Here is a 25858-nt window from a genome sequence, read left to right on the forward strand (position 1 = left end):
GGTCTCCACTCTTAAGAAGGCGAGTGGAGGGGAGCATTTGGCTTTATACAAATCCACAAATTTAAGGAAGTGCCTCTTGCTGTTTCTAAAAACAAGCTCGCTTAGAAAACCAAAGCTTTTATTTATGCTAAACAGAGGGATTAATAATGAGGACTCACTGTTCTAACTGCACAGTTCCCTGAATACAAGAAAGTTTCAGGTAGATACAGTTTTTCTACTAAAAATCAAGCTGTGATGGGATTTTCCTTTACAATGTGCTCTTCCAGTCAGACCACAAGCTGCCTGATTGCATTAGGCCTCCTGGCAATTGATTCAAGTAAAATTATTCTTGTCCAACAATGAAAACTACACTACTTGATAGAGGTCTTGGAATAAAACTGCTTCTTCAAGTAAAGCTAGGGTTGCTAGAACTTGTTTTCAAAGCAACCTTTTTCCCTGTCATACTCCAACCCAGCTAGCATTATGTTCTTATGCTAAACTAAACTCAGTTAAGCATGAGCACCTGAAACCTAAATAAGCCTTTTTTTGGGAGAAGTTCCCATTGAGTTCAATGGCATTCAATTACAGTAAAGTGAGTTTATCTCATGAAACAAATTATATTCATGATTATATTACGAAACAAAAAACGTTCAACCATCTACTAGAAGATATATGATAAATTTATAACGGATGCTCCTAGATTTCCAATATTCCTTTGGACTTGCAGCATATATTTCAATATATACAAATGCCTACTGGGAAATGTTACCAATTCAAGTAGGTAGTACAATAAATAAAAATCTCCTCGTGCTTTTACCAGTAATTATGTATCAATCTAAAATGGCTAATTAACATGAATAAACATAAATAGCTTGTCGGACTAGGGCTTTTGCAGTGCTAACACTGATCAGCATTTGCATTTGTGTTCATCGCGTGTAAAGAGATTGTCCAACTCTAGTCACAGAAAACTTCACAAAGGAGAATGTGTAACATGAGGCAGAACAATAAAAGGTCCAAGTGATGTTCAGAGACAAAACCTACTGCAGTTAATGGCAGTTGTGTAGGTTCTTTTTGGGGGGAGGGGATTGGATTCTATGATAGTAATACAAACCACACTTAGGAGGGTAAATCAACTTGTATAAAATCAAGGTGAACAGAGTTAACCATACTGTTTTTTCTTTATGGCTCAGCACACACTGCCCTACTTTTTAAACTCCTCAAAACAAGCCTTCAACGAGGCTTTTGAGCACTTGGTCTTGAAAATCCAGTTCAATCCAAAATAATATATAATATTTATACCCATAAATGTGCTGCTTGTGCACTTCGTCTTCCAATGAAATCTACTTACTAGAAAACAGACTTCTTGAAATCTTTACTGTATTTATAGGAAACGTTGGTTAATAATCAGTTGCAACACTTCCACAGGAATGTAGTCATTTGGGAACTACTCATCCCTTACAAATTGCAGCAGCCTGCTTTCATTTGATCGCATAAAGCATGAACCTTAATCTAATGCTTTTTAACTACAGGCCACCTCGTTTTAAATAGACTCAAGCGCAAGCTTCAGTTTAACCATACGATTTTGATCAAATGAATAATATAGAACATGGTCATGGACAAGTGCAGTAGTAGCTTTGAGTCAATGATCCAACTAGCAGCAAGAGTATAATTTAAAGGCAGAAATTTCCAGTGCATGCACCGTTAGCCACAGTGAACCTGTTACTACTCTAAAGGGAATTGTTTGCCTCTTATTAGATTTTCTACAGCACAGCCATAAGTGATAAATGTACTGCTGTACTCACTGTCAAGTTAATCAATGCTGCCAAAGTTTTGTTGACCTAACAGTAATCCATAAAGTGAGCGGCATTTTCTCTATCCATATGACATCTCAGTCCACAGTGGGATAGGAATCCTACAGCAGCCTTGTAAAAAGAAAATCAGACTGAAATAAGGAAGGAGGGAGGAAAAAAGAAATAAGGAGGACACTTTCAAAATTCTGCTTTTAAAGGAACAGGATTCTTTGCCTGCTTGAGGAAAAGAAACTCAGAAACAAGACTCAGTTTGAGGGTTTAAATGCTAGCAAATTGATAACTTCACAGATTATAGAACCTGGGTGTCTCTTTTTTTTTTGTTGGCTTGCTTGTGAAAGCTCCAGGCATTTCCAGCAGAATAGCTGTGCATGAAGTATTTTTGTCTACAGTTCAGTGTTCCAGCTCAAACACTGAACAGTGAGCAATCATAAGAAAGCTTGACTTCTGTTGTTACAGATTGGAGTAATTCAGTCCATGTGAAAGGAATGAACACTTCAAACACCAGACACAGAAAACTCCCCGACAGCCACCCCCACCCCGGTCATCAAACAGGAAACATCTAACAATGGAGAAGCCTTCGCCATAAAGAATTGCTGCTCTGCCTTCACTAGCAATTATAGGCATATGAAATATGAATTGCAATTGATTTTTCTCCTAGGGGTCACTTGGCTCCATGTTTTATGCGCTCTAGGCATTTATTTGGGTGGCAAACATGACACGTTTTTATAGAAGGAACTGAGCAATGTAATCCTTGCTCAATCAAAGGTACTTCATTGTAGTGCCTGTTCCCTGACACTTGTCCCTCCCTAATTCACGTGTGTGGGATTTCTTAATAAAGGCAGGGAAAATGAAATTGGCAATTTAAAAGGCCAACACAAGGCAGACATTCAACACTTACTAACCCTTTCTGCACTGATGACAAATGGTAGAAGCCTGACAACTGCGTATTACAGAGACTTGCAGCTTTATTCTGACATCATTCCAGTCTTCATTATATAGCTACTGTGTGCGCTCAACAAAATAAATGAAAGGAAACTGTGTATTTATATGCTTCATAAAATTGATTGAGGAATTAACGATTAATTGAGTCAACCTCTCACATTAAAACTAGTTTCGCATACTGAATATTTTCTGCCCACAGATAAAAAGCAGTTTAAAATTTGAAAACTAGACAGATTATACAGTCGTTTGCTTTTGCTCTGTGGTTGGTATATGCTAAGCATACATATGATTTGGACACTTTCTCTTCCTATTTCACTGGAGTTGAAATTGGAAGGCCAATACTGGTTTTGTTCAGTAATTATGATTTATTGTTCTTCAATGTAGCATTCATCGGGTTGCTAGCATGAGCAGTATTCAGGGATAATGAGCTCAGTCCAACAGCACCTGAAGGGCACCACGTTCTCTCTCCCTCTGCCAAACCACAGTTTTGAGTTTTCAAACATGAAACAACAAACCATGGTTTAGAACTGCTTGTCTGATTCCTTTTTGCATTATCTTAGCACTCAGCTTCATAAGTTCACTCTGGTGTAGCAGATTCTGGAGGCATAGTGGATGGTCTCAACTCATCTTATGCCAAACCATAGTTAGCATCAACCATGGACTGCCAGTTCAAACCATGGTTTCTGGTTAACTAGCTAATTGAAAACCATGGTTTGTTAATTCAGACAGAATGAAAAATCTTATTTAAGCTTCCTTCACCATGGCTTGCAATGATTTGAGCTGAGCTACTGAATCATGGCATAAATTGAACTGGACATATTCTTATCACAATAAGGGAATACTTGAAAATCAATAGAATATCACAGTTGATAATAACTATTACCACTACAATAACTATTACAACTATTACTGTTGTAAGCAGAAACACAACAAATTTTGTTGAAAAGCAGGACAAATACAGTTCAAAGCAAAGACTTTTAAGTAAGCTGAGCCTTACTGTTTTATAAAGGCAAACGGGTGGGGGAGAAAATCAGTTTTTTTAAAAACCCAGCTACTAGTTTTTGGAGTTGTCTAATTTTAAGGATTTTTATGTCTATGAGTTGAACTTCTTGAACAGAATGCTTCACTTTGTGTGATGTATGCTTCTAAAAACACAAAGAAATGTGCATGTAAAATAGGCAATAATATACTTTTTCTTTGTAGTACTTCACTGTACTATGTTGTCATTTGCTACCAGAAAATCTTGTAAACACGTTTTTTCCTCCAAATTGCAGCTCAAAGTTCACTTGTTACTTTGGAAATATGTAAGTTAAGTATTCTGTTAATTTATTTGCTACAAATGCCATGTTATATCATTGGGCAATTTGTCCATAGCACATGACTATGGGTAACACTCCATCATTCTAACCAGTGTTGATTACCTCAGACCTGGTCCAGCTTCCCACAGGCTGAGTCCAAGTTCATTGCTTCAGAACAGAACTTTGTTGGAAAGTCAGTTGGTGTTTTCACATTGTGCCTTTGAGCTGAAATAGGATGAGGAGTAACCACTAGATTCCAACAGTTTAACCCCAGGCATAATAAAAAGCCGCCTGTAGAAGCATAATGTGTCAATATTGAGATTTTAATAAGCTTTTCACTTATTTAGAAAGCTGTGAAGCCACTGCTACTCAACTCACACTAGAAAAGTAATGTGAGACCACTGATTTGTGATTTATGGCTCTGGACTTCATTCTCAGATTAGTTAGATGCTTTCAGTTGGTATTTATCTGCTGCATCATGTGCATGGAATTTGATCTCAAAGTCAGGACAGGAGGTGAAATAATCTAGTATTTTTTTCTGCCTTGCTGTACCCAAGTTAGTTCACCTTTATCAATTGCACAAAGGGCTCTTTTAGTCTAGCAATATGATTTCAGCAATTGTCAGTCAGATGTTGCTGGCTGGGCACTCGCAAGCAGAATAATAATAATAATTATTATTATTTATTATTTATACCCTGCCAATCTGGCTGAGTTTCCCCAGCCACTCTGGGCGGCTCCCAATCAAGTGTTAAAAACAGTACAGCGTTAAATATTAAAAACTTCCCTGTAAAAGAGACAACCTCCCTCAGTTACTTGCCCCCAGCTTACACTATGTAGATATCATGAGCGTGGATACTTTATTTAGCTATTATGGCCAATACTTATTCATGGACCTATACTCTATAATTTCATCCAATTAAGCACAAACGTAAAAACACACTATAATATACATGGTACCCAAAATAAATGTTAGAGCTACATTGAATGACCACATATAACAGAGATGGAGAACCTGTAGCCCTCCAGATGTTGAAACAAACAAACAAACAAACAAACAAACAAACAAACAAACAAATAAAAATTCCTTCCAGTAGCACCTTAGAGACTTAAGGCCCAACTAAGTTTGTTATAGTGGGACGCGGGTGGCGCTGTGGGTAAAACCTCAGCGCCTAGGACTTGCCGATCGCATGGTCGGCGGTTCGAATCCCCGCGGCGGGGTGTGCTCCCGTCGTTCGGTCCCAGCACCTGCCAACCTAGCAGTTCGAAAGCACCTCCGGGTGCAAGTAGATAAATAGGGACCGCTTACCAGCGGGAAGGTAAACGGCGTTCCGTGTGCTGCGCTGGCTCGCCAGATGCAGCTTGTCACGCTGGCCAAGTGACCCGGAAGTGTCTGCGGACAGCGCTGGCTCCCGGCCTATAGAGTGAGATGAGCGCACAACCCTAGAGTCTGGCAAGACTGGCCCGTACGGGCAGGGGTACCTTTACCCTTACCTTTAAGTTTGTTATTGGTATGAGCTTTTGTGTGCATGCACACTTCTTCAGATTCTTCCTCCAGATGTTGTTGGACTACAACTGCCCATCAGCCCTTGCCAACATAGTCAGTGAATAAGAATGATAGGATTTGCAGTCATAGGAGCCAACTCCTAGGGGCTTTGGTCCCCCAATAAAATATTTGAGGTGGCTGCACCCAAAGTTGATGAGCATTGCCATTTAAATGGTGTGTGCGTGCTGCATCTTGTGATCGATTATGTAGGGTGGAGCTTAAGTAAAGAGGGACCAGTCATGACCGACTCTGGGGTTGCGGCGCTCATCTCGCTTTATTGGCCGAGGGAGCTGGTGTACAGCTTCCGGGTCATGTGGCCAGAGCAGCGCACGGAAACGCTGTTTACGTTCCTGCTGGAGCGGTACCTATTTATCTACTTGCACTCTGACATGCTTTCGAACTGCTAGGTTGGCAGGAGCAGGGACTGAGCAATGGGAGCTCACCCTGTCGCGAGGATTCGAACCACCAACCTTCTGATCGGCAAGTCCTAGGCTCTGTGGTTTAACCTACAGCGCCACCTGCATCCCTTAGGGTGGAGCTTACCTCCTCCCAAATTTTTTTTATACAAGTTGGTACCCCTGTTTGTAGTACAAAGACATCTGGAGTGCAATGAGTTCCCCACCTCTGACATAAAGGTAAAGGTAAAGGTACCCCTGCCCGTACGGGCCAGTCGTGTCCGACTCTGGGGTTGCGCGCCCATCTCGCTTAAGAGGCCGGGGTTATCCATATACCTCTGACATATAATATACTAAAATCAGCGTGGCTCCCTATGCATATTGAAAAAGAAAAGGGGTGAGAAAACCTTTAGTGATTTCTTGTCCAAGACATTCTTTTCAATTTTCTGTCAGCATATCTAAATAACTCCTGTGATGTGTATGGTAAGGAGGACAACCTCCCCTAAACTGATGCCCTTCAGAGGTTTTGAACTACAATTCCCACCCAGCGCAGCCAGCCAATGGCCAATGGTCAGGGATGATAAGAACTGTAGTTCCAAACACCTGGAGGTGGGGGAAGGCTGTCCTATATTAACATATCAAGAAGATAAAGGTTGAAATCCTTAAACTACCTCTGCTGTAATACTGCCACTGAAGACTGTTACTAAGTGGGCTGAGGATGGTCAACAAAGTGGTTTGCCCAAAGCTCATGCAAAGCACACACTGGAGAAGCAGAAAATTGAACCCAGGTCTCTCGAGTGTTTTGCTGACTAGGGTAATGAGATGGCAAGGGCTAAAATGCTTCTAATCCAAGAAATAATTTATTTTATGTCAAATTTGTAGGCATTGACAGCATTGGCTTTGTCTGACTTTTCTACTAAGCCTTGAATTAATTGCTCTCAATTAATCTGTTCCAGTCTTTGATAGCTTATTTATCAGACAGGGAAAGATAGATTTAATGGTGCTTGCTTGAAACAGATTCTTTAATTGGAAACACCAGAGTGTTTAGCTCACTTTGTGTTCTAGCAATTAAGGACAATTTGGAGAAGTGTTCCCCGCCCCCCACTACTATTGTCTCCTTGATTAGATTTCCAAAGCAGCAGACAAAACAAATGACAATACTACCTAGCAATATTGGTTCAAATAAAAGCCCAACAGCCAAATTACTTACTATGAGAAATGTGAGCCATCCCCATCAATTCCAGCATTGTCTTACATTTATTTCATTTTATCTTTGCCTCCTGTGCAACGCAAGGGCTACATTCCTTGCAAAATGCATGTCTACCCCGTTCTTTTCCACAATTATGTGTCCCTCCAAATAAGCCAAATCAACAGGAGAAATTATTTTTCTTGATTAAGGGCCCACATTTCTCCTGGGATGAAACAAAAGGAACAATTAATCTTTCCTTATTTGTTCTCGGAAGGACCTGCATTCTTTATGTGTACAATAGCCAGGTACCTGTGGGCAGCCAGTCGGCAGCAATTAGGCTTGAGCTGAAAATGAATGGACTCTAGTCAGAGAGCCTAATCTGTTGAGAGTTTCTACTAGAGGGCAAGGTTATGCTGGGAAAATTCCCCTGCTGTGGAAATACTGTTAAAAATTACCTCTTGACTTCAGCATAATTAACAAGGCCTGGGAATTTATATGAACTAAGTAATTGGAAAGAATTAGCAAGAGATATATACATTAATCTTCAACAGTTACAAGGTGTTTAATGAAATTAAAGCACCGAGTCTACTTCATGCTTGTTTTAGTTTATGCAAACTTTAAGAGTTTCACCTGTAGGATCAAGAATCAGGTGCAAGGCAAAAGAGGCATTGGGGATTGGGCATGTAAAAGAGAAAAAAAAGGGTAGTGCTCTTTTTCCTGTTGCTGTACTCCTGTCAAGAATAGGACCTGGGTGCATCAATACCCAGAACATAATTTTAACTAATGTGAAAGGGTTTGTGGGTTAGTCACAGCTTGGGACTGCGGATTCATACAGTGAATTAACAAATCTATGGTCTATGGTCTATCTAGATCATTCACAGAAACTTTCAGCAGATGCTGATCAGTCAAGAATGAGAAAACCCATGTCACATAAGACCTATCAAGGGAATAATTTTATTTTAAATTAGAACGACACTGCTTCTGCTTTTGAAATCTTAGGGCTTATTTCCCATCAAGTAGCTGTTTTACACGACTAAAGTGTAAAGCTCATCATTATCCAGCCCTAAGTGCTAACTGAATAAAATTGATTATCTGGATCTGTTTCCAAACTGGTTTGGTACAGAAACCGCTTGGGAAGCCTGAGTAGATAACTTCTGCTAGGAAAAACACCAAAGGAATTTAACTGATGCTTTTCCTGGATATCTATGTTAGGATTCCTGCTCTGTGTTTGCAGTCCTGGGATTGTTTTCTATCACATGACGGTGTATGTTTTCATTCCACAGTGTTGGAAGTGATGGAGACGGGATGTTTTGTGTTACTGTGTACCGTGATGTTGGATTAATTGTCCTTTGTTTCTTTCTCTTTGCTGTCTGATGAGAAAGAGGAAGGAGCTAAGTCAGAATGTGCCGAGTGTATTATATGTAAATAAAGTAGATTAGCCAAAATGCTGAGCTACTGAGTCTGTTACGCGAACGGCTAATACTCTGCTGTTCTTAAGTGTGCTAATGACTACTGGCATCAGTTGCTGTGATGTTCGGGCTGGATAAAGCTTTTGAAGTTTCCGAACGACTGACCAGGAGGGAAAGAACATGCCAGTTGGGCATGTGTCTCTACCGGGGTCCTACACATCCTAACAATCTGAGCAGCTTTTGATTTCATCGGTGAAGGTGAATTTGGGGATGGGGGCATCATTCTGCAGTGGTTTCATTTCCACTGGGCTGGTAGGTTGGAGATGGTGATGGGAAAGTGTTGTTTCACACTGTGAAACTTGTTCTACAGTATTGAAGAGCTTCTGTTTTGTTTCTAGTGCTACTTAACATCTACATGAAACTGCTGGCATGTCATGGATTTGAACGAGTGATGCTATCACAATGGTACCAGAACTGTTCCCTTTATGTAAGAACCAGATGTAGCAATGGAAGTGACAAACTGAACAATCTCACTCGAAACAATCTCACTCTTAAAGAGCAAGTTCATAGCTTGGAGATGTTGTTCAGATCCAGTGCTTTGGCATAGCACCAGTTTCAGCAAGGGCTATAGCTAGGGCCCCCTTCCTGGACAAAGATAACCTTGACACTTTGGTAATATCACACCTTCAAATGCTGAACTCAGTTTGAGCATACTAGGACGTAAGTGCATGTTCAGGTAAATCTTAAGGGGTGGTAGGAAGTGAACCTAAAACAACCCAATGAGGGCTGAGCATGCTCAGTAGTCACAGACCTTTGGGGAGCAGTCAAAAAAGCAAACTGGGGGATGGGGTCTAAAACAGAGTATCCTACGCAGGGGATGACTACTTGGCTGGAGAGGCTGATTGCAAGAAGTTAAGAAGCCAACTGGCAAAACCAATACTTTTCTCCCTCACTTCCCCACTGTTTGGAATTCTTTCTTCATTTCCTCACTTCTCACTACCATGAACTTCTTTACCCGGACTTCGCTAGGCTTGGTGATGTATGGGAAACTGAAGGGGAGACAGCTGGCAGGCAGAAAGGAGAAGCCAGCTGAGAGAGAAGACAAGCAGGCATGTGGAAGCTGAGCTGTCATCTCTGTGCATCTCTTCCTACATTGTCCTTTTCCAATCCTTCCTTTCCCTTCCTTCACCCAGTGGATGCCGCAGAAAGAGAGACATTGAGTAAAAAGCGATACAAGAAGAGACACACATAAAAAGTACAGAGAAGCCCTCTCATTGTCAGATAGGACATTTCCTGTTTCATACATAGAATCTATTTTTAAATGTCTCCAGGGACTGACGTGAGAGCTGTCCATAGAAATCAATTGGAAAATCCAAATGTAGCTGTAACCCAACTCTCAAAACAACAACAACAAAGAGAATGTCTCCTGCTTTTTCTAAGTCTTATTTATTAACTTTTTTTCTAAATAGCCATGCAGTACTGCAGATCCCAAGGGGCATTTAACTGCCTCCTTGGTGCAGGTATCTATTCTATTTTGTTCCCACAAGCTCAGGAAACACACATTCCCCAGAAAGCTACTCCAGATGTTTTGGAGAGGGGCGGGGTCCTCTGAAAGAGAATGGGAGGTAACATAAGGGCTGCAGAAGGAGAATTGGTGGGAAATCCGCTTTTCCGCTTCTTCTAGCAGGGAGCTTCTATTAGGTTTTGGTCCTTTCCACTGGAGAATAGGCCCTTCCACTTCCAGAAGGACAAGTCTGCACCTAGCTTTGAACCTGGATATATCAGAAGGCTTTAGAAATATTGCATTAAAATGTTACAATAGTTTCTAAAAAGTATATAGCAATATGGGCTACAAAATGGACAATGCATGGAAATATCTGCAATCCAATAACCAGTAAACTATGGAGTATTTTTTTTAAAAAAACTGCAAGCAAAGGCTTGCACCAGACTCTTAAAATGTCTGTGCTGTGAGACAAATAATAATTATTGGTGTTTTCTATAATTAGTACAAGAGAGTCTCCCATCTCTAGAAGAGATACAGTTAAATATACCAAATGCACTGGGACGGGGGAATAAACACTGGTAAAAACTTTTATTGATGCATTCTATATCAAATACCAAAGAAATGTGCGCTCTCTCTGCAGAATCTAAAAACAACTGGTAGCAACCATGATGGATTTAAGTTATTAACAGATCAAAAAAAGATGGATGGTGTTCTGCTTTTCTTAATCTACATCATCATCTAGATCTATTTAAAGATATGTGGTGCACTAACAAACTTAGTTAAGGTTTCGATAAAATCAGTAGCATAATCTGCCCCGTTACATTGAGTCTGCATTGATCAATAAAATCACTTGTACTAGGAAAGTACTGTTAAACACTGACAATCCTAGCCATTAATATTATTTAACACACTGTTCACAATCTTTAATGAGGATAAAGAACATTTTGTCTCTTTACACTTATCATACTGCCCTTTCTAGAGATCCTTATAAACACAGCACAACAGTGATTATTCAAAACTAATCGGGGTTTCAAAGGACGAAGGATACTGAATAATTTCTTGTAGGTTTTCTGTTTGATTAATAGATGTTTTCAGTGGTTTGCTTTTAAAATAGATAAAAATGAAGTTAAATAAAATTTGCATTCATTCTTCCCAGGATGAATGTCCATTCATTTGTACCCCTCAAGAAACCGAGCTTCACAGTTCAGGCACATATACCTACTAAGGTGATGAAACCATGAATTTAAATGCTTTTTACTACCACATATGGACTGTAAAAACAAGGCAATTCTACCAGAAACAAAATCAGAAATGCAAACAGAAAGAAGTAGCAAGTCTTAACAAAAAATGAATTAATAAATACAAAATTATGATTTTGAACAGATATTCCTAGATCCTGGGTGTGGTGACATACCATGTATAGCAAGTGCTATTGCTATTTGTTTAAAAAGGTAAAGGTAAAGGACGCCTGACAGTTAAGTCCAGTTGCGAACGACTCTGTGGTTGCAGCACTCATCTCACTTTACAGGCCGAGGGAGCTGGTGTTTGTCCGCTCCACAGACAGTTTTTCTGAGTCATGTGGCCAGCATGACTAAGCCACTTTTGGTGCAACAGAACACCGAAGCCAGAGCAGTGCATGGAAACACCATTTACCTTCCCGCTGGAGCGGTACCTATTTTTCTACTCACACTGGTATGCTTTCGAACTGTTAGGTTGGCAGGAGCTGGGACCGAGCAACGGGTGCACACCCCGTTGAGGGGATTCAAACCGCTGACCTGATTATACATGTTAAAAAAACACAAAAAATCATGAGAAGTTGGTTGATGGCAACTGAAGGAAAGGGCTGCCCCAACAGTTGATTACAACTACTTCTCTTACACTTGTTAGAACTTAAAAACAGTTCCTTCTACTAAAGTGGATGAACAATAGCTAGACAAATAAGAGGAAATACATGTTGGATCTCCTAAGCTTTGACAGTGACTGATGGGGTAACATTTCCCCCCATCTGTACAGATATGGAAACTGGAAGGACTGTATCACATATCCTTACTTTTTGATAAACAAGTGGCTGTAATAACTAGGAATTCTTTTTTATCAATTCTTTTTGTTGCATTTTTCTGTGCCATTTTTCTGAGAGTGGAGATCTACATATACACTGATATACTATTTTGCAACCTTTACGCTTGTCTACCATAAATGCGGAGGGACGCGGGTGGCACTGTGGGTAAAACCTCAGCGCCTAGGACTTGCTGATTGCATGGTCGGTGGTTCGAATCCCCGCGGCGGGGTGCGCTCCCGTCGTTCGGTCCCAGCGCCTGCCAACTTAGCAGTTCGAAAGCACCCTTGGGTGCAAGTAGATAAATAGGGACCGCTTACCAGCGGGAAGGTAAACGGCGTTCCGTGTGCTGCACTGGCTCGCCAGATGCAGCTTGTCACGCTGGCCACGTGACCTGGAAGTGTCTGCGGACAGCGCTGGCTCCCGGCCTATAGAGTGAGATGAGCGCACAACCCTAGAGTCTGGCAAGACTGGCCCATATGGGCAGGGGTACCTTTACCTTTTTTACTATAAACACATTCTGTGGGGCTGCCCTTGATACTAACTTGGACGCTTTGGCTAATGCAAAAAGCTGCTGCAAATCTTCTCAAGGATACTGGAAGGAACGATGAGACACAGCCTTGGGCCTTGGGCCTTGGGCGTTTGGCTCAGGGATGCCTATTTGCTAACTGTTATTCTTGGATTGAATGGGAATGTGGATGGCAAGCTAAGGTAAGTTCTTTCACTAGCAGCTTTTTCAATGCTTCCAATACATTTCATTGGCAATCTCTATATCTAGGTTATTTTTATATGTAAAATAACAGATATTTGACATTTCTTAATAATTATGGTAATCAAACTTTAAGTACATATAAGGACATTTACTCGTATTCTCCTCTTCCTATAACAAACTCCAACAATTCAATGTCTTTTGTTTAGTAGCTGTGTGATTTATGCTCATACTGTATTGTGATGGCCACCAGCTACAAACAATTTATTGAACTTGAATTCCCACTGTTTATTTTAGATTGTTAGAAGCTACTTGAGATCAGGGATTTGCCTATGTAACTCTACAATGAACGGTATTAACACCAATTATTTTTTCTTCTAATATTGTTAGACTTGAAAATTAAGATTGTTGGTCACCAGTGTAGGTGAAACGTGATTAAAACATGTTTAATCTTAACCGTGACAAGTTTTCAGGTGCTTCTTTGAGAGACTGTGGATCTAAGACCCATACAAGTAGCAAGCAGACCATTAATATAAGTAAGTATAAATAATACTTCAAAACATAGAAGTAGGAGAAATTTATAATCTGCATCTCTTTGTTTACTGCTTAAAACTTAAAAATCTGTTTAGATTAAAGAGCTTTAAACTCAGCTTCCACAGCATTAACTGCACCAATGAATTATTTCCCTGGGTGCAGCTATATTTTTGACATTTAATTCTTTCTTGCCTAAGTTAAGTAGGTCAATCAAGTCATACAAAGTTATTGTTACAATACATACTAACATGCACACTTTATTTTTTTTTTTAATTCTGTATGAGGAAGATGGCTGAGAAGATATTGGAAGCAGTCATATTTTCTTCAAATCCAAAGACAACAGCTTTCACCAATAACATTCCTTCTGCATAGACCACAGAAATCCTAAGTGTGTGCTCATTATGCCAATTAATATCTAGAAGCTTAGCAGAGGCAAACTGTTTACTCCTACAGCAGACACTTTTTATTCTAAGCTAGTACTGTTTTATCACAGCCTCTGATAGCTACACCTTATCTTAACCAAGACAGAAACCATTAGCAATGAGATTCTTCTGCTGAAAGAACTGAGATATGATCTATTATGCCAGTACTCAGAATATCAACAGACTATACAACAAGCATTCAATGAAACAAAACAACAACATGTTCACTTCACTATAGAACTACTGCATCTCATAGAACCCAAATTCCTAGAAGGCTGGCAACATGATGAAAGAATTTCATACATTAAAAAAGTTCCAATATACAAGTCATTTATATATGACACAACTGCTTTGTAATTTATATTGCATTGCTATCCTATAGCTGCTACAGAGCTAAATATTTCATGTTCAAGACACTGTATACTTAGGGCTGAATATATAAATTTTTGTATCAGCATAGTATTGCTTTAGGTCAATGGGTTTTTTTTTACTGCTCAGAATATCACAACATGCTTTACACTAGGGCTACAAGACAGATGTGAATGTGAACTATACTAATTGTTAAAGATTCATAATGAAATAACAAATAAGTTACAATATAGTCTCACTTCATTACCACAAACGTTAGTCAAATAATTGGTATTAGACTCATTTTCTTTCATTATATGGGTATACTGTTGGATACCAACAAAATGAGGCCAGTTTTTAGTGCCATAAATGCATTTGCATACTTTATTCTAAGACAGGGGTGCCCAAACTTTTTTTCAAAGAGGGCCAGATTTGATGAAGTGAACATGGGTGAGGGGGGGGACCAAAGTTGCTGAGCTTTTTTTAGGATTTTACCCAGCACATATACTGCCATGGGGGGCTGGATTAAATCGACCAGCGGGCCAGATTAGGCCCCCAAAACGGACTTTGGACATGCCTGTTCTAAGAGATACGTAATTTGATGAATATTTGACATGTATTTTGTGTGTTCAGAGTAAAGCAGAACCTTGTGAAAAGGTTCTATCTCTGACTTAACGTAACGAATGGTTTATTTTTTGTGTCAAATGCAAGTGACAATCTTCAGAAATACTGTGAGATTATTATAGTTCTTACCTGCACTTCAGTAGTAGATCTACAGGGGCTGAGGGGAGCAGTGTTACAACATATAAAAATATGATACACTTTAAATAGCAATAATGATCAACAACCCCATCCCTAAATCCAAAACTATAATCCAGGGAGGAACACTGGAGTTAAATGTTATTCTTCTGCTTTAAGATTTTTCATATACATAGTATTTATCAGCCTGGTGAACAGCTGCAGGGAAGTTTTTTTTAATTGTTTGTCTTCGCTGCAAGAGTGATAATTTGCTGATCTTGGTGCAGTGTTATAAAAATGAACAGGCTACTGATGCAGAAAAGTAAAAGAAGAGTAAAATTTTTATTACTGTATTTTTTGCTCTATAAGACTCACTTTTTCCCTCCTAAAAAGTAAGGGGAAATGTGTGTGCGTCTTATGGAGCGAATGCAGGCTGCACAGCTATCCCAGAAGCCAGAACAGCAAGAGGGATTGCTGCTTTCGCTGCGCAGCGATCCCTCTTGCTGCTCTGGCTTCTGAGATGCAGAATATTTTTTTTCTTGTTTTCCTCCTCCCAAAACTAGGTGCGTCTTGTGGTCTGGTGTGTCTTATAGAGCGAAAAATACGGTAACTAGTAAAAGAGATGACACAATTGGCCGAAATTAATTCAGTCGAAACCAGTAAACTGACTCACATTTAACACTAAAACCATGGCTAACCGAGAATGTTTGAGTGTGGCGGTACTCAAAGGGGAAATGGTGGTTGATTCACTGCTCCCCGGTTGTCCTGCTGCCATGCTGCTGGGATCTAAACCATGGTTTAGCTTAGCATTACATATGAACTCGTGCTCATGGTATGTCTGGAACCAACAAACCACAAGCTGTAGCCAAGGTTTGGCTTGCCGTGATTTACCTGGGGGACACAAACCACAAACCCAGGCTGGGGCATAATGCTAAGCAAATCCATAGCTTAGCTTGGACACCACAATCAGGGTAGTGGTGAAGTTAACTGTGGTTTTTACTAGAGGTACCCGCACATTCATGTGTTCTTGCCTAGCCATGATTTGGCTCAGCATTACATGAGAGCTGAGCCAATATGTAAATGTTTTCCTGAGCAAAATGGTGAGGATAGTATATACTGGTATGTTCTTCCATTCCACATATTCTTACAACACCTATTATTACTGTTTATTGTAGTTATACCTCACTTTTCTTCCAAGGAGAGGGACGTGGGTGGCGCTGTGGGTTAAACCACAGAGCCTAGGAGTTGACTATCAGAAGGTCGGCGGTTCGAATCCCCGCGACGAGGTGAACTCCCGTTGCTCGGTCCCTGCTCCTGCCAACCTAGCAGTTCAAAAGCACACCAAAGTGCAAGTAGATAAATAGGTACCGCTCCGGCGGGAAGGTAAACGGCGTTTCTGTGTGCTGCTCTGGTTCGCCAGAAGCAGCTTAGTCATGCTGGCCACATGACCCGGAAGCTGTACGCCGGCTCCCTCGGCCTATACAGCGAGATGAGTGCTGCAACCCCAGAGTCGGCCTCGACTGGACCTAATGGTCAGGGGTCCCTTTACCTTTACCTTTTCTTCCAAGGAGCTCAAGGCTCTCCCATACATATATTTTATCTTCTCACCAGTAAGCTAGTTTAGGGTGAAAGATTGTGCCTGGAACCAGGTTACCCAGTGAGCTTCACGACCAAGCAAAGATTGAGCCAGAGTCTCCTCAGTCCCAGTCTTGCACTCTACTCATTACACTATGATGGTTCTTGACCGCCCATCTTTGAATCAATTTAATTTGCATCGCGGAGCTTTACCAAGCTCAAATATAGTACAACAGCATTACAACTACATCCCAAATAGTACAGAAGCAGTTAGCTACTAAATTAAAAGGGTAGTTTATAAATGTCTTAAACAAATATATACAGAAGAGATAAAATGGTTGCTTGAATACACAAGTTTGAAACAGCAAGTTGTTCACTGTGGCTGGGGAAATCCAGCCTGATGGGCAAATAATAATAATAATAATAATAATAATAATAGGCGCTGTGGTCTAAACTATTGAGCCTCTTGGGCTTGCCGATCAGAAGGTTGGCAGTTCGAATCCCCACGACGGGGTGAGCTCCTATTGCTCTGTCCCAGCTCCCGCCAACCTAGCAGTTCGAAAGCACGCCAGTGCAAGTAGATAAAAGAGGTACCACTGTGGCGGGAAGGTAAATGGTGTTTCCGTGCACTCTGGTTTCTGTCATGGTGTTCCGTCATGCCAGAAGTGGTTAAGTTATGCTGGCCACATGACCCGGAAAGCTGTCTGCAGACAAACACCAGCTCCCTCGGCCTGAAAACAAGATGAACGCTGCAACCCCATGACTGGACTTAACCGTCCAGGGGTCCTTTACCTTTATACCTTATTATCATGATTCTTCACTGTGTCAATATTCTGAAACAATGGATGAGCATTGACGGATTTCAGTGGGTCTGGTCAAACCATGACTACGTCTGCATCCAACCCATAGTTCAAGGAAATAGGCATTGCTATAAGCAGCTCACCTGTAAATAAGCTTCCAAGCCTTGCCGACGCTGTTCCAGAACTTTGGGCACCCAGTTCCTTACATGCTTCGAAGGGATTTCTGGTGTTCTTATGCATTTCTTAAGCTACAAATATGAACAGAAATACATTTCTCCCAAATAAAGTCCCTTTAGAAATGAAAAGGAAAGCATTCAAAGGGAGGTGAAAACAGGGAATACAAAACTAGAAAGAAACAGCAAGGAGGGTTGAGGAGACAGAAAGACAGCGAAATGAATTTTGTTATCAAAAACCTTAGCAGTCTACAAATAAACTGACTTTATTCCATTACAAATGTTATTGTATACAAGATGGTGAAGTGAATTTGAAATAAATACTATTAACAGGCAACATGCTGTGCAATTTTTTAAGCAAGAACTAAGCATTCTGTTATGTCAGCTAAATATTACTATGTGAAGTGGCCAATCTACACACCTAATAAAATCTAAAGAATTTAGTTTAACACAGATTTTAGCTGCACTCTTGTGTATTACGTGTATAAACAAACCTTAAAAACAGTATCACTTGTTCAAAATACAATTGACTTTAGTCCCTTTTCCAGGATTAGGCATTTAGAAAACAACAAATAAGCTGTGCAATACTGAACCACCCATATTTCACAGATATTTGAAGAAACAGAAAGCAAGGAACCAAGGGAATTCAACTGAAATCACAATGAAAAACACAACAGAAAAATGAAGTTCAGTAAATCTTAACTCGGATGTATATTGTGCTATATTAGCGACCTATTCCAGGCAGTGGAAAATGGTTCCAATAGAATAAGTGTAACAGTACTTCCCTTGTGGTAGCTAAATTTATAGGATTGCATATATAGCTGGTTTTTTATTCTGTCTTCCTTCCAGCCTCCAAACCACCTTTTAAATTTGGAGGACTTTAAGAAGTGATTGGGTAGGTAAAGTTGCTTGACAAGGATGCACAAAACACGGGCTTGCACTGTTATTTCAATGTGCATTAACCGTCTTCTACTAACACATTCCATCAGTGCAAGGATTTTTGCTTGCACATCAATACTTTTCCTCCCCGCTCCCCATGCCCTCCCCAAACCTGCTCCAGATGGTTGGGAAAACTCCTAGGCCATATTTAGGGAGCCCACAAAGGTGGGGGAGAATGTTCTGTTGAACCAACAGAAATCCTCGTGCCGATGGAACAATGGTATTAGCACTACACTGGATTCCATGCAATGGATTGGAAGTCTTCCTTTGTAGGAATGGCACAAGCCACAACTGTATAGGAAGAAAGGAAGAATCAGGACTGCACTCTTCAGCGTGCTCCCAGTTCTTCATCTGAAATCGAATCACCTGAGGTTCTGTGACATCAGGAGATTTACCAAAATGGATTGTCAAGGATGGGAGAGCTCCATATCTCGTCTGGTGGATAGTCACCCTGTTTAATTTGTTGTGCTTATCTTCCATTGTGTTGCTTTTATGATATGCATATGGATTTTCTTTATGTTGCTAGCCACCCTTTGGATTATTTTATGATGGAAGGCCAGGATACATATGTCTTAAACAACTAACTACTGGGAGACATCTGTGCGGCCTTTATCAAGTCATCCTCTCTTGTCCTTAGGTCTCTCTCGTGTGTAGTAACAACCACAACTCAGGACTGCTATAAAGATGAGCCAGAGAAATATTTGTAAAGCTGAATGAATGATTAACAAGGTTCCAAGCAGAAGCCCCTCTACGATTCAAAAGAGAAAAAGAAAAGCACTTAGAGTGGATTTCCTATATTTGATACAAGGCGACATAGGTATTCTCTCACCTCTAAATGAATGTGATGGATGTGTGTGCGGAACTGCAAAGACAGAAACTCAAAATTGACTTTGACGTGCACACCCACAGGAGTTGAGAAATTTACATTTCATCTTTGAGCCTGAGGAGATGTCACCCTATTGAAAGCTGTGTCAACAAAAGTCTCTGCTGATAAAAAGTTTGAACATCCAAAACCATTGCTCAAGGAAGACTATAAAACACAATGGCTCATACACCCACACAATTGTTCTAGAAGAGGTCTTTAATAAGAAAACCAGTAAGGCAGAAAGGGAAAACCCAAAAATTCTACTGAAATTCCACTGACCTCTCATAAGTGATTTTTTTTGTATGTGTAGTATTTCTAGTTTGGAAGAATTAAGGCACACACCTTCTTCCTCTTACAACACATCCCCACTTCCTGGTAAAATGCTATGTAAATTGAGCACACTTTATTAAAAAAAGTATGGTTGCATCACAGAAACATTACTGCAGGGGTGAGGAGCCTCCAGACTAAATGTAGCCCTCTAGGTCTCCTCATTTGGCCAGGCAGGCCATTTTCAGCAAGCCACATGGGTGAAAGGAGAATTTCAATGGAGCAGCTGGGAGCTTAAAGCTCCCCAGTTGTTCGATGGATCCAGCAAAGCATGCTACTCTCTGCCTATCCTCCATCAGCTGATGGATGGAGCACAGTGCACCTTCAGTCCTCTTGAAGGTAGGGCCTTCAAAGGCATACTCCCATTCTCCATCATTCTCTGATGGGCAGATCAGAGCACATCCCCTTTCCCACTTCTCCTTCAAACTGCTGAGGTTTAAAAGAGAAACTGGGAGGATAGAGGGGTACGTAAACCCTTTGTAAACATCCCAGCCCTGCTCTGTGAATGTGTACAAAGGGCTTTAAAACAGCCCATCCTCCCATCTGCTTCAAACAGAGGAGGTAGGATAAAGCAGAGGACATAGGACAAAGCCATCATGACCTGTAGCCATTATCCGCCATTCTTCTAATCCTGTTTTTAAGCCATTCAAGCTGGTGGAAATTACTACATGTTGTTAGAGTGAATTCTATCTTTTGCTTGTCTCAAATCTTCCAAAATTCAGCTTCTCTGGATAACCCTGGGATTCTAGTATTATGCAAAAGGAATAAAAACATCTCTAACTTTCTCCACCACACAATGTGCAATTTTATGCCCCTCTATCTTTACTTGCCTTTCCCCCTAAAGAGCCCTAAATATTGTATCCTTTCCTCACAGGGCTAGAAAGACGAAAGAAATGAAACACAAAAGATTCAGAAACCAGAGAAATCACTTTGGAACAAGTGGAAGGAAGGTTCAAGCAGAATCACTTTAACAACTTACGTACGTACAATATTTACCTTTTTATGAAGAGCATGAAATTCACTATACCGCTTTTCAACAAAGTGCTTTCTTCCATTCATTAGTACCTCTATCTTAAAGACCTGTAAAAACCAATTCAAGAGATTACTTTACCTGTTCAAAACCCTGTTTGCTTTGTGATGTGTTTAAAGGAAAGAATTACTGAAGCTGATTTGTTCCTTCCCCCCAAACACAAGACACTCAGGAGATACTGAGGTGTAGCCACTGATTAATGAGTGTGCTGGTTAAATCCCCTGCTAACCAGTGGGCTCCACAAATACATCCAAGGACAATGAAGATTTGTGAAGCTTAAAAAACTTCCACTATACAATCAACCTAGTAGAAGCGCATATATATATATATATATATATATATATATATATATATATAATTAAAACAACTCAAGAATATCTGGGTCTTTCAGCGATGTGCTATATAGTACATCAACAACCGTACACACATACAATTCAGTGATAGTGGTAGCATGTCTTGTGGAACACATAAAATATAAATGCAAAGACTATACTGCAGGTTAATTTCCACCTAACCTACATATTCATCTCTAGTCTCAGCTGGGCTTGCTCTAGTGTTTACACCATTAAAAAAAAGGGTTTGGGCTCATTTTCTTTGCATGATGTGTATGACAGCTTTTGCTTCCTCCTGTGGAAGGTTGAAAGGCCAGCTGAAGATGCTCTCTAGTTCCACTAATTAGTAGCCACTAACATGACATTTTCTTGATTTTCAGGTCACTGGGTCAGATCTCAGGGCAGGTGACAAGAAGTATCTCAAAATGCTCATGAAAACATAACCTAGCAAAACCAAGGCCAGCAGAAAAGCATAATAATGAGAGGCCATCGCTACTGTAACCAAATGTGCCTACTGCCAGGATTTGTCCTATTAGGAGATCCTTGGATTAGATAAAGTCAGGGCACCAATATTAGAACCCAATTCTAGACCAGAAACTACTGAATTTTTAAAATTAACTTGAGAAAGGATTTTGGATAGGGAACCTTGGCTTAGCTGCTGTGCTGTGCTAAACTAAAAAGGCAGAGGAGGAGCAAATTTGCCGGGTTGCTGGACATCGAAAGTTGGGAGAGTGCTGTCACATTCAGATTTCTGGCTGGTCACTGTGAGGACAAGATACTGAACCAAAGAAGGCCTTCAACCTGAACCAGCATGTTTGCGACAAGCCATGGTTTAGCTTAGCATTACATGTTAACATGGCCAGTATGCCTGAAGACCCCTGAACCTGTTCTCTACATTGTCATGAGCATACTTTTATCACTCTAATGGAATCTGTTCACATTACACGGAGAGGGGAGATAGTTAGAAGAGTCAGCATTTCAGATCAGGTACTGGAATCTGCATGGAAGCTGTGCACACAGCACACTTTTGGTCACCTTCATCTTTTCTCTCCCTTTTTAAACCGTATTCTGGAAGCTTAAGCCATTGGTGCCAATGACTGTGAGTACTAATTCTTCAAATTAAATGCTCTGACACAAACGACAACAATGCTCCATCGAGCCAGGGTTGCAGTGATTCACAGGACTAGCAGCCAATGAAAATTGTAATGTCGGAAAGAGCTTATACTCACACATAGCTCGCACAGGCTCTTTCGGACATTATGCTGAAAGTGAATGGGGAAGCCAGTAGTAGAAAACTCTGTCTCTGCTCCTTCCACATTCAGAAAATATCTGAAGACTGCTATTCTTTTGGTTATGCATTCACATGTCAGTATTAGGAAGGGCATTTTGCATCCCTCAAAATAGTGTATTTATCATCCATATTATTAATTTAATTTCAGTTAGTCCTACTGTGATTATCTGATCACTATTTAGAATCTCAGCATGAGTACTATGGTCAGCCTAATGTGGAACATAGGTGTATTCTGAAGCAATACAGATTTGTGCATAAAAGAAAGGGAAACTTTCCTAACAGCTAAACATTTTGAGGTTTTATTAAATATGGACATGCATGTAGAAATTTTCATAATAAGCAGTAAAGGTCACCTATAAAAGATCTTACCAAGCATCAAGTAATGAGTTTCTAGCAATTTAACCCTAACAATTGTGTTTACACGACACGAACAATCCCCATATGAAATATTCATGCATTTACCATACCACATTCTTATCTTAAAGTTGAGAGAGTAATGGGACTTCCCATAAGGACTGGGAATCCCTGACAGCCTCCTGCCTCCTCAATGTCTAACCATCCAAAAATATTAATATCCCATTCTGGGAAGAGGTTAACCATTGCCTTCCCTGCTACTGTTGAAGTAACATTTGATCCTTCACCCATCCCTGCCCTAGGACAGAAGCAGCCATTGGGAGAAATGGCAGTTTCCCTTTCAAGGAAAATGACAGACTTTGGGGGAGCAAGTAGAGGGACAATTTTCACTAGGACACAGGATTCAGAGTTAAGAACACTTCCTGCAAGCCATGGCCTCAGTTGTGAACAAATCCCTCTTTCGGTTGGCTGTAACTTCTTAAGTAAACAGAAAACTCGTTAATAGGTTAAATGTGTATTATTCATTTATCTGGTTTGATCCGTTTAGCAACCGGCAAACATACAGTGCTATACATTGTCTTTTAACTGCATAATCAGCAAGCGCATTAAATAGAACAGATAAAATCTACAATGATTTGTCAGCCAAATAATCTTAATTTCTCACCATTACCATAATAAAATCCATGCTCAATCCGTAGCAAAGTATTTTTTTTCCTGCATGGAGCCAATACCTAATAGGGATAACAATTAGACATTTAAAATGTCTGCCAGAATTTAACTCATATTAATAGGAAGAATAGCTTTTGGTTTGAAGTACGTGTGGAAACTCATATTTTTTTCTTCTGACCATCATGCCAAGTGGATGACATTTTATTTTATAACCATCAAAAAGCTGGAGAGGAAGAACTGGGGCCTATTAAATCAAAGTCCTGTTTTAAGAATTCTTTTTAGGAAGCCATAACAAAGTCTTTCAAGGTTCTTGGATCAATCTGCATAACAGCTGTCTTTATTTAAAATTATTTTTTAACATAGACCAGTAAGTCATCATCTGATTACCAGTTATAATAAAAATATGAAAGACAGTCGTAAGTTGGGGAGACTATCTTCCATCTTACTATAGCAAAAAAGCATATCCATCCCAATTTCCAGAACCAGAACCATATTCCTTTTCTGACTGCATTCCAGTTTTAAGCCTTGTGACTGAGAGACAGTGACATAATGGGAAGGGCTATAGCTCAGTGTAGAATATATGCTTTGGATCAGGGTCAAAAACTCATCGATATATGAGCGAATCGCCAAATGACACCCTAAACCTAGATTATGGTTGCCACAACAGAATGTCTAGGCACCAATTGATTTAAAAATGAAATTATCATCATCATTATTTCATTTCAATACCACTTTATATTTTAAAAGAAAAATCTCAAAGTGCTTTACAGCACATTAAAACATCAAATAAAACAAATGCAAGCTACAAGGGAAATGTTTCAGATTCTTCTCTAAGTGACGTTTTCCTTTCCCTATATTTATTTACCTACTTTATTTAAATAGTTGCCCCATAGCAGCAGTACTCTAGGAAGCAAGTGTGGTGTAGTGGTTAACGCGCTGGACTAGGAGCTGGGCGATCTGGGTTCAAATTTCAAACGTTCCAGAAGTCGAATGTTTCAGTTTTCGAATGCAGAAAACCCAGAAGTAAATGCTTCAGTTTTCGAACGCGCCTCAGAAGTTGAACGGCTTCCGCTGAGTTTCCCCCCAATTTTCTCTATTGAATTTGCAGACTGCTCTTTGTGCCTAGGTTTTCAAACGTTTCGGAACTCGAACAGTCTTCTGGATTGGATTATGTTCGAAAACCGAGATACCACTGTACTCTTTGGAGAAAAAGGTGGGAGACAAATGCAGTATATAAGCTCTTTTGCTTACCTGCTTAAGAAAACTGGAGGGCCCTGCCAGATGGAGATGTCAGACGCCAACCTGGCATCCACAGATCTCCATGTGGTCGCAATTGGACCCGTGCCAGTTGCAAAGATTCCTGGCATCTGGGGAACTTCGAACAATGCTTTGGATGCAGAAAGTCCAAGGTTCAATCCAGGGCAGCTTCAGGTAGGGTTCAAAAAGATTCCTGCCCCAAACCCTGCAAAGCTATTGGCTGGCAGTGCATATACAACAGTGAGCTGCAGACAGTGGTGGAGCCAGGTGATTTTGTTGTTGTTGTTTAGTCGTTTAGTCGTGTCCGACTCTTCGTGACCCCATGGACCAGAGCACGCCAGGCACTCCTGTCTTCCACTGCCTCCTGCAGTTTGGTCCAACTCATGCTGGTAGCTTCGAGAACACTGTCCAGCCATCTCGTCCTCTGTCGTCCCCTTCTCCTTGTGCCCTCCATCTTTCCCAACATCAGGGTCTTTTCCAGGGAGTCTTCTCTTCTCATGAGGTGGCCAAAGTATTGGAGCCTCATCTTCAGGATCTGTCCTTCCAGTGAGCACTCAGGGCTGATTTCCTTAAGTGATTTTAGACCCTGCATTTAATGGTAACTTTGTCGGTTTCCAACTGAACATTCAATCCACTATAGCTCTGGTTTTCAAACTCTGTTCCCAAGACCCCTAGGATTCTCTGGAAGCTTGTGGAGGTTCCTCATGAAGAACAGAAAACACTCTACAGATGGCTGATTCTGTCAGAACAGGGAAGAGGTCCAAAATTTGACCAGTCCATCCTTCAGAGGAAAGGTTTTTACAAAGAAAATGAAATGTTCGTGAAAATAAGGTCTGATGTCTAAGTTGAGTTTGTCTCATTCCAAATGCCAACAATTGCGTTTGTTATTTTTCTCTTACATTGGTTAAAGTTTAAAATTGTGCTTCCTCTTTTAAATACCCTAATCACTTCTCTCTCATCTGTTTACCTTTCAGCAAGCATTTGAATGTGACCCAGGAATGGTCTGCTTCAGCATGTAAAAAGTTTCTTTTTTAAAAAAGAAAATAATTGCTTTCTGTTAATGACTCATATACTCAAGAATTGTAGTAAGAGCTTATGCACAGTAATATAATTCACTTCTAGTTCCTAAAAAATGACTTCGGATGAGTCAACAAACCATTCAAAAGAATGCTTTGGCTTTTAGAACAATTCTCTATAAAAATATATCAGATATACATTTTAACGAAATAGCAATGATGTAATGATTTTAAAGTAATTCTAACTAGAAGAAGAACATACTGAAATCTGGATACTGACTCTTTAAGCTCCTCTAGTTCTACCTACTGGATGTAGGAAGCTTTCCTGGGAATTAAAAAAATAAAAGCTGCTA

The 25858-nt window shown here is 40.3% G+C and overlaps 1 protein-coding gene across 3 annotated transcripts in view; it reads right to left on the minus strand.

Annotated features, from left to right (window-relative positions):
* The window catches only part of SNX24 (sorting nexin 24), a 76374-nt gene that overhangs the window by 17741 nt on the left and 32775 nt on the right, over positions 1-25858 (minus strand). For 2 of the 3 annotated variants that reach the window (XM_083404445.1, XM_083404446.1), the window contains 2 exons: positions 20553-20636; positions 17396-17500 (listed from right to left, as the gene is read on the minus strand). In XM_083404445.1, coding sequence (XP_083260571.1) covers positions 17396-17500; positions 20553-20636 — 189 coding nt within the window. The remainder of the gene's footprint in view (positions 1-17395; positions 17501-20552; positions 20637-25858) is intronic. The other variant, XM_083404447.1, reaches the window with a different exon arrangement.

This window comes from Podarcis tiliguerta, assembly GCF_965153285.1.
Source record: "Podarcis tiliguerta genome assembly, chromosome: 11".
Classification (NCBI taxonomy): domain Eukaryota; kingdom Metazoa; phylum Chordata; class Lepidosauria; order Squamata; family Lacertidae; genus Podarcis; species Podarcis tiliguerta.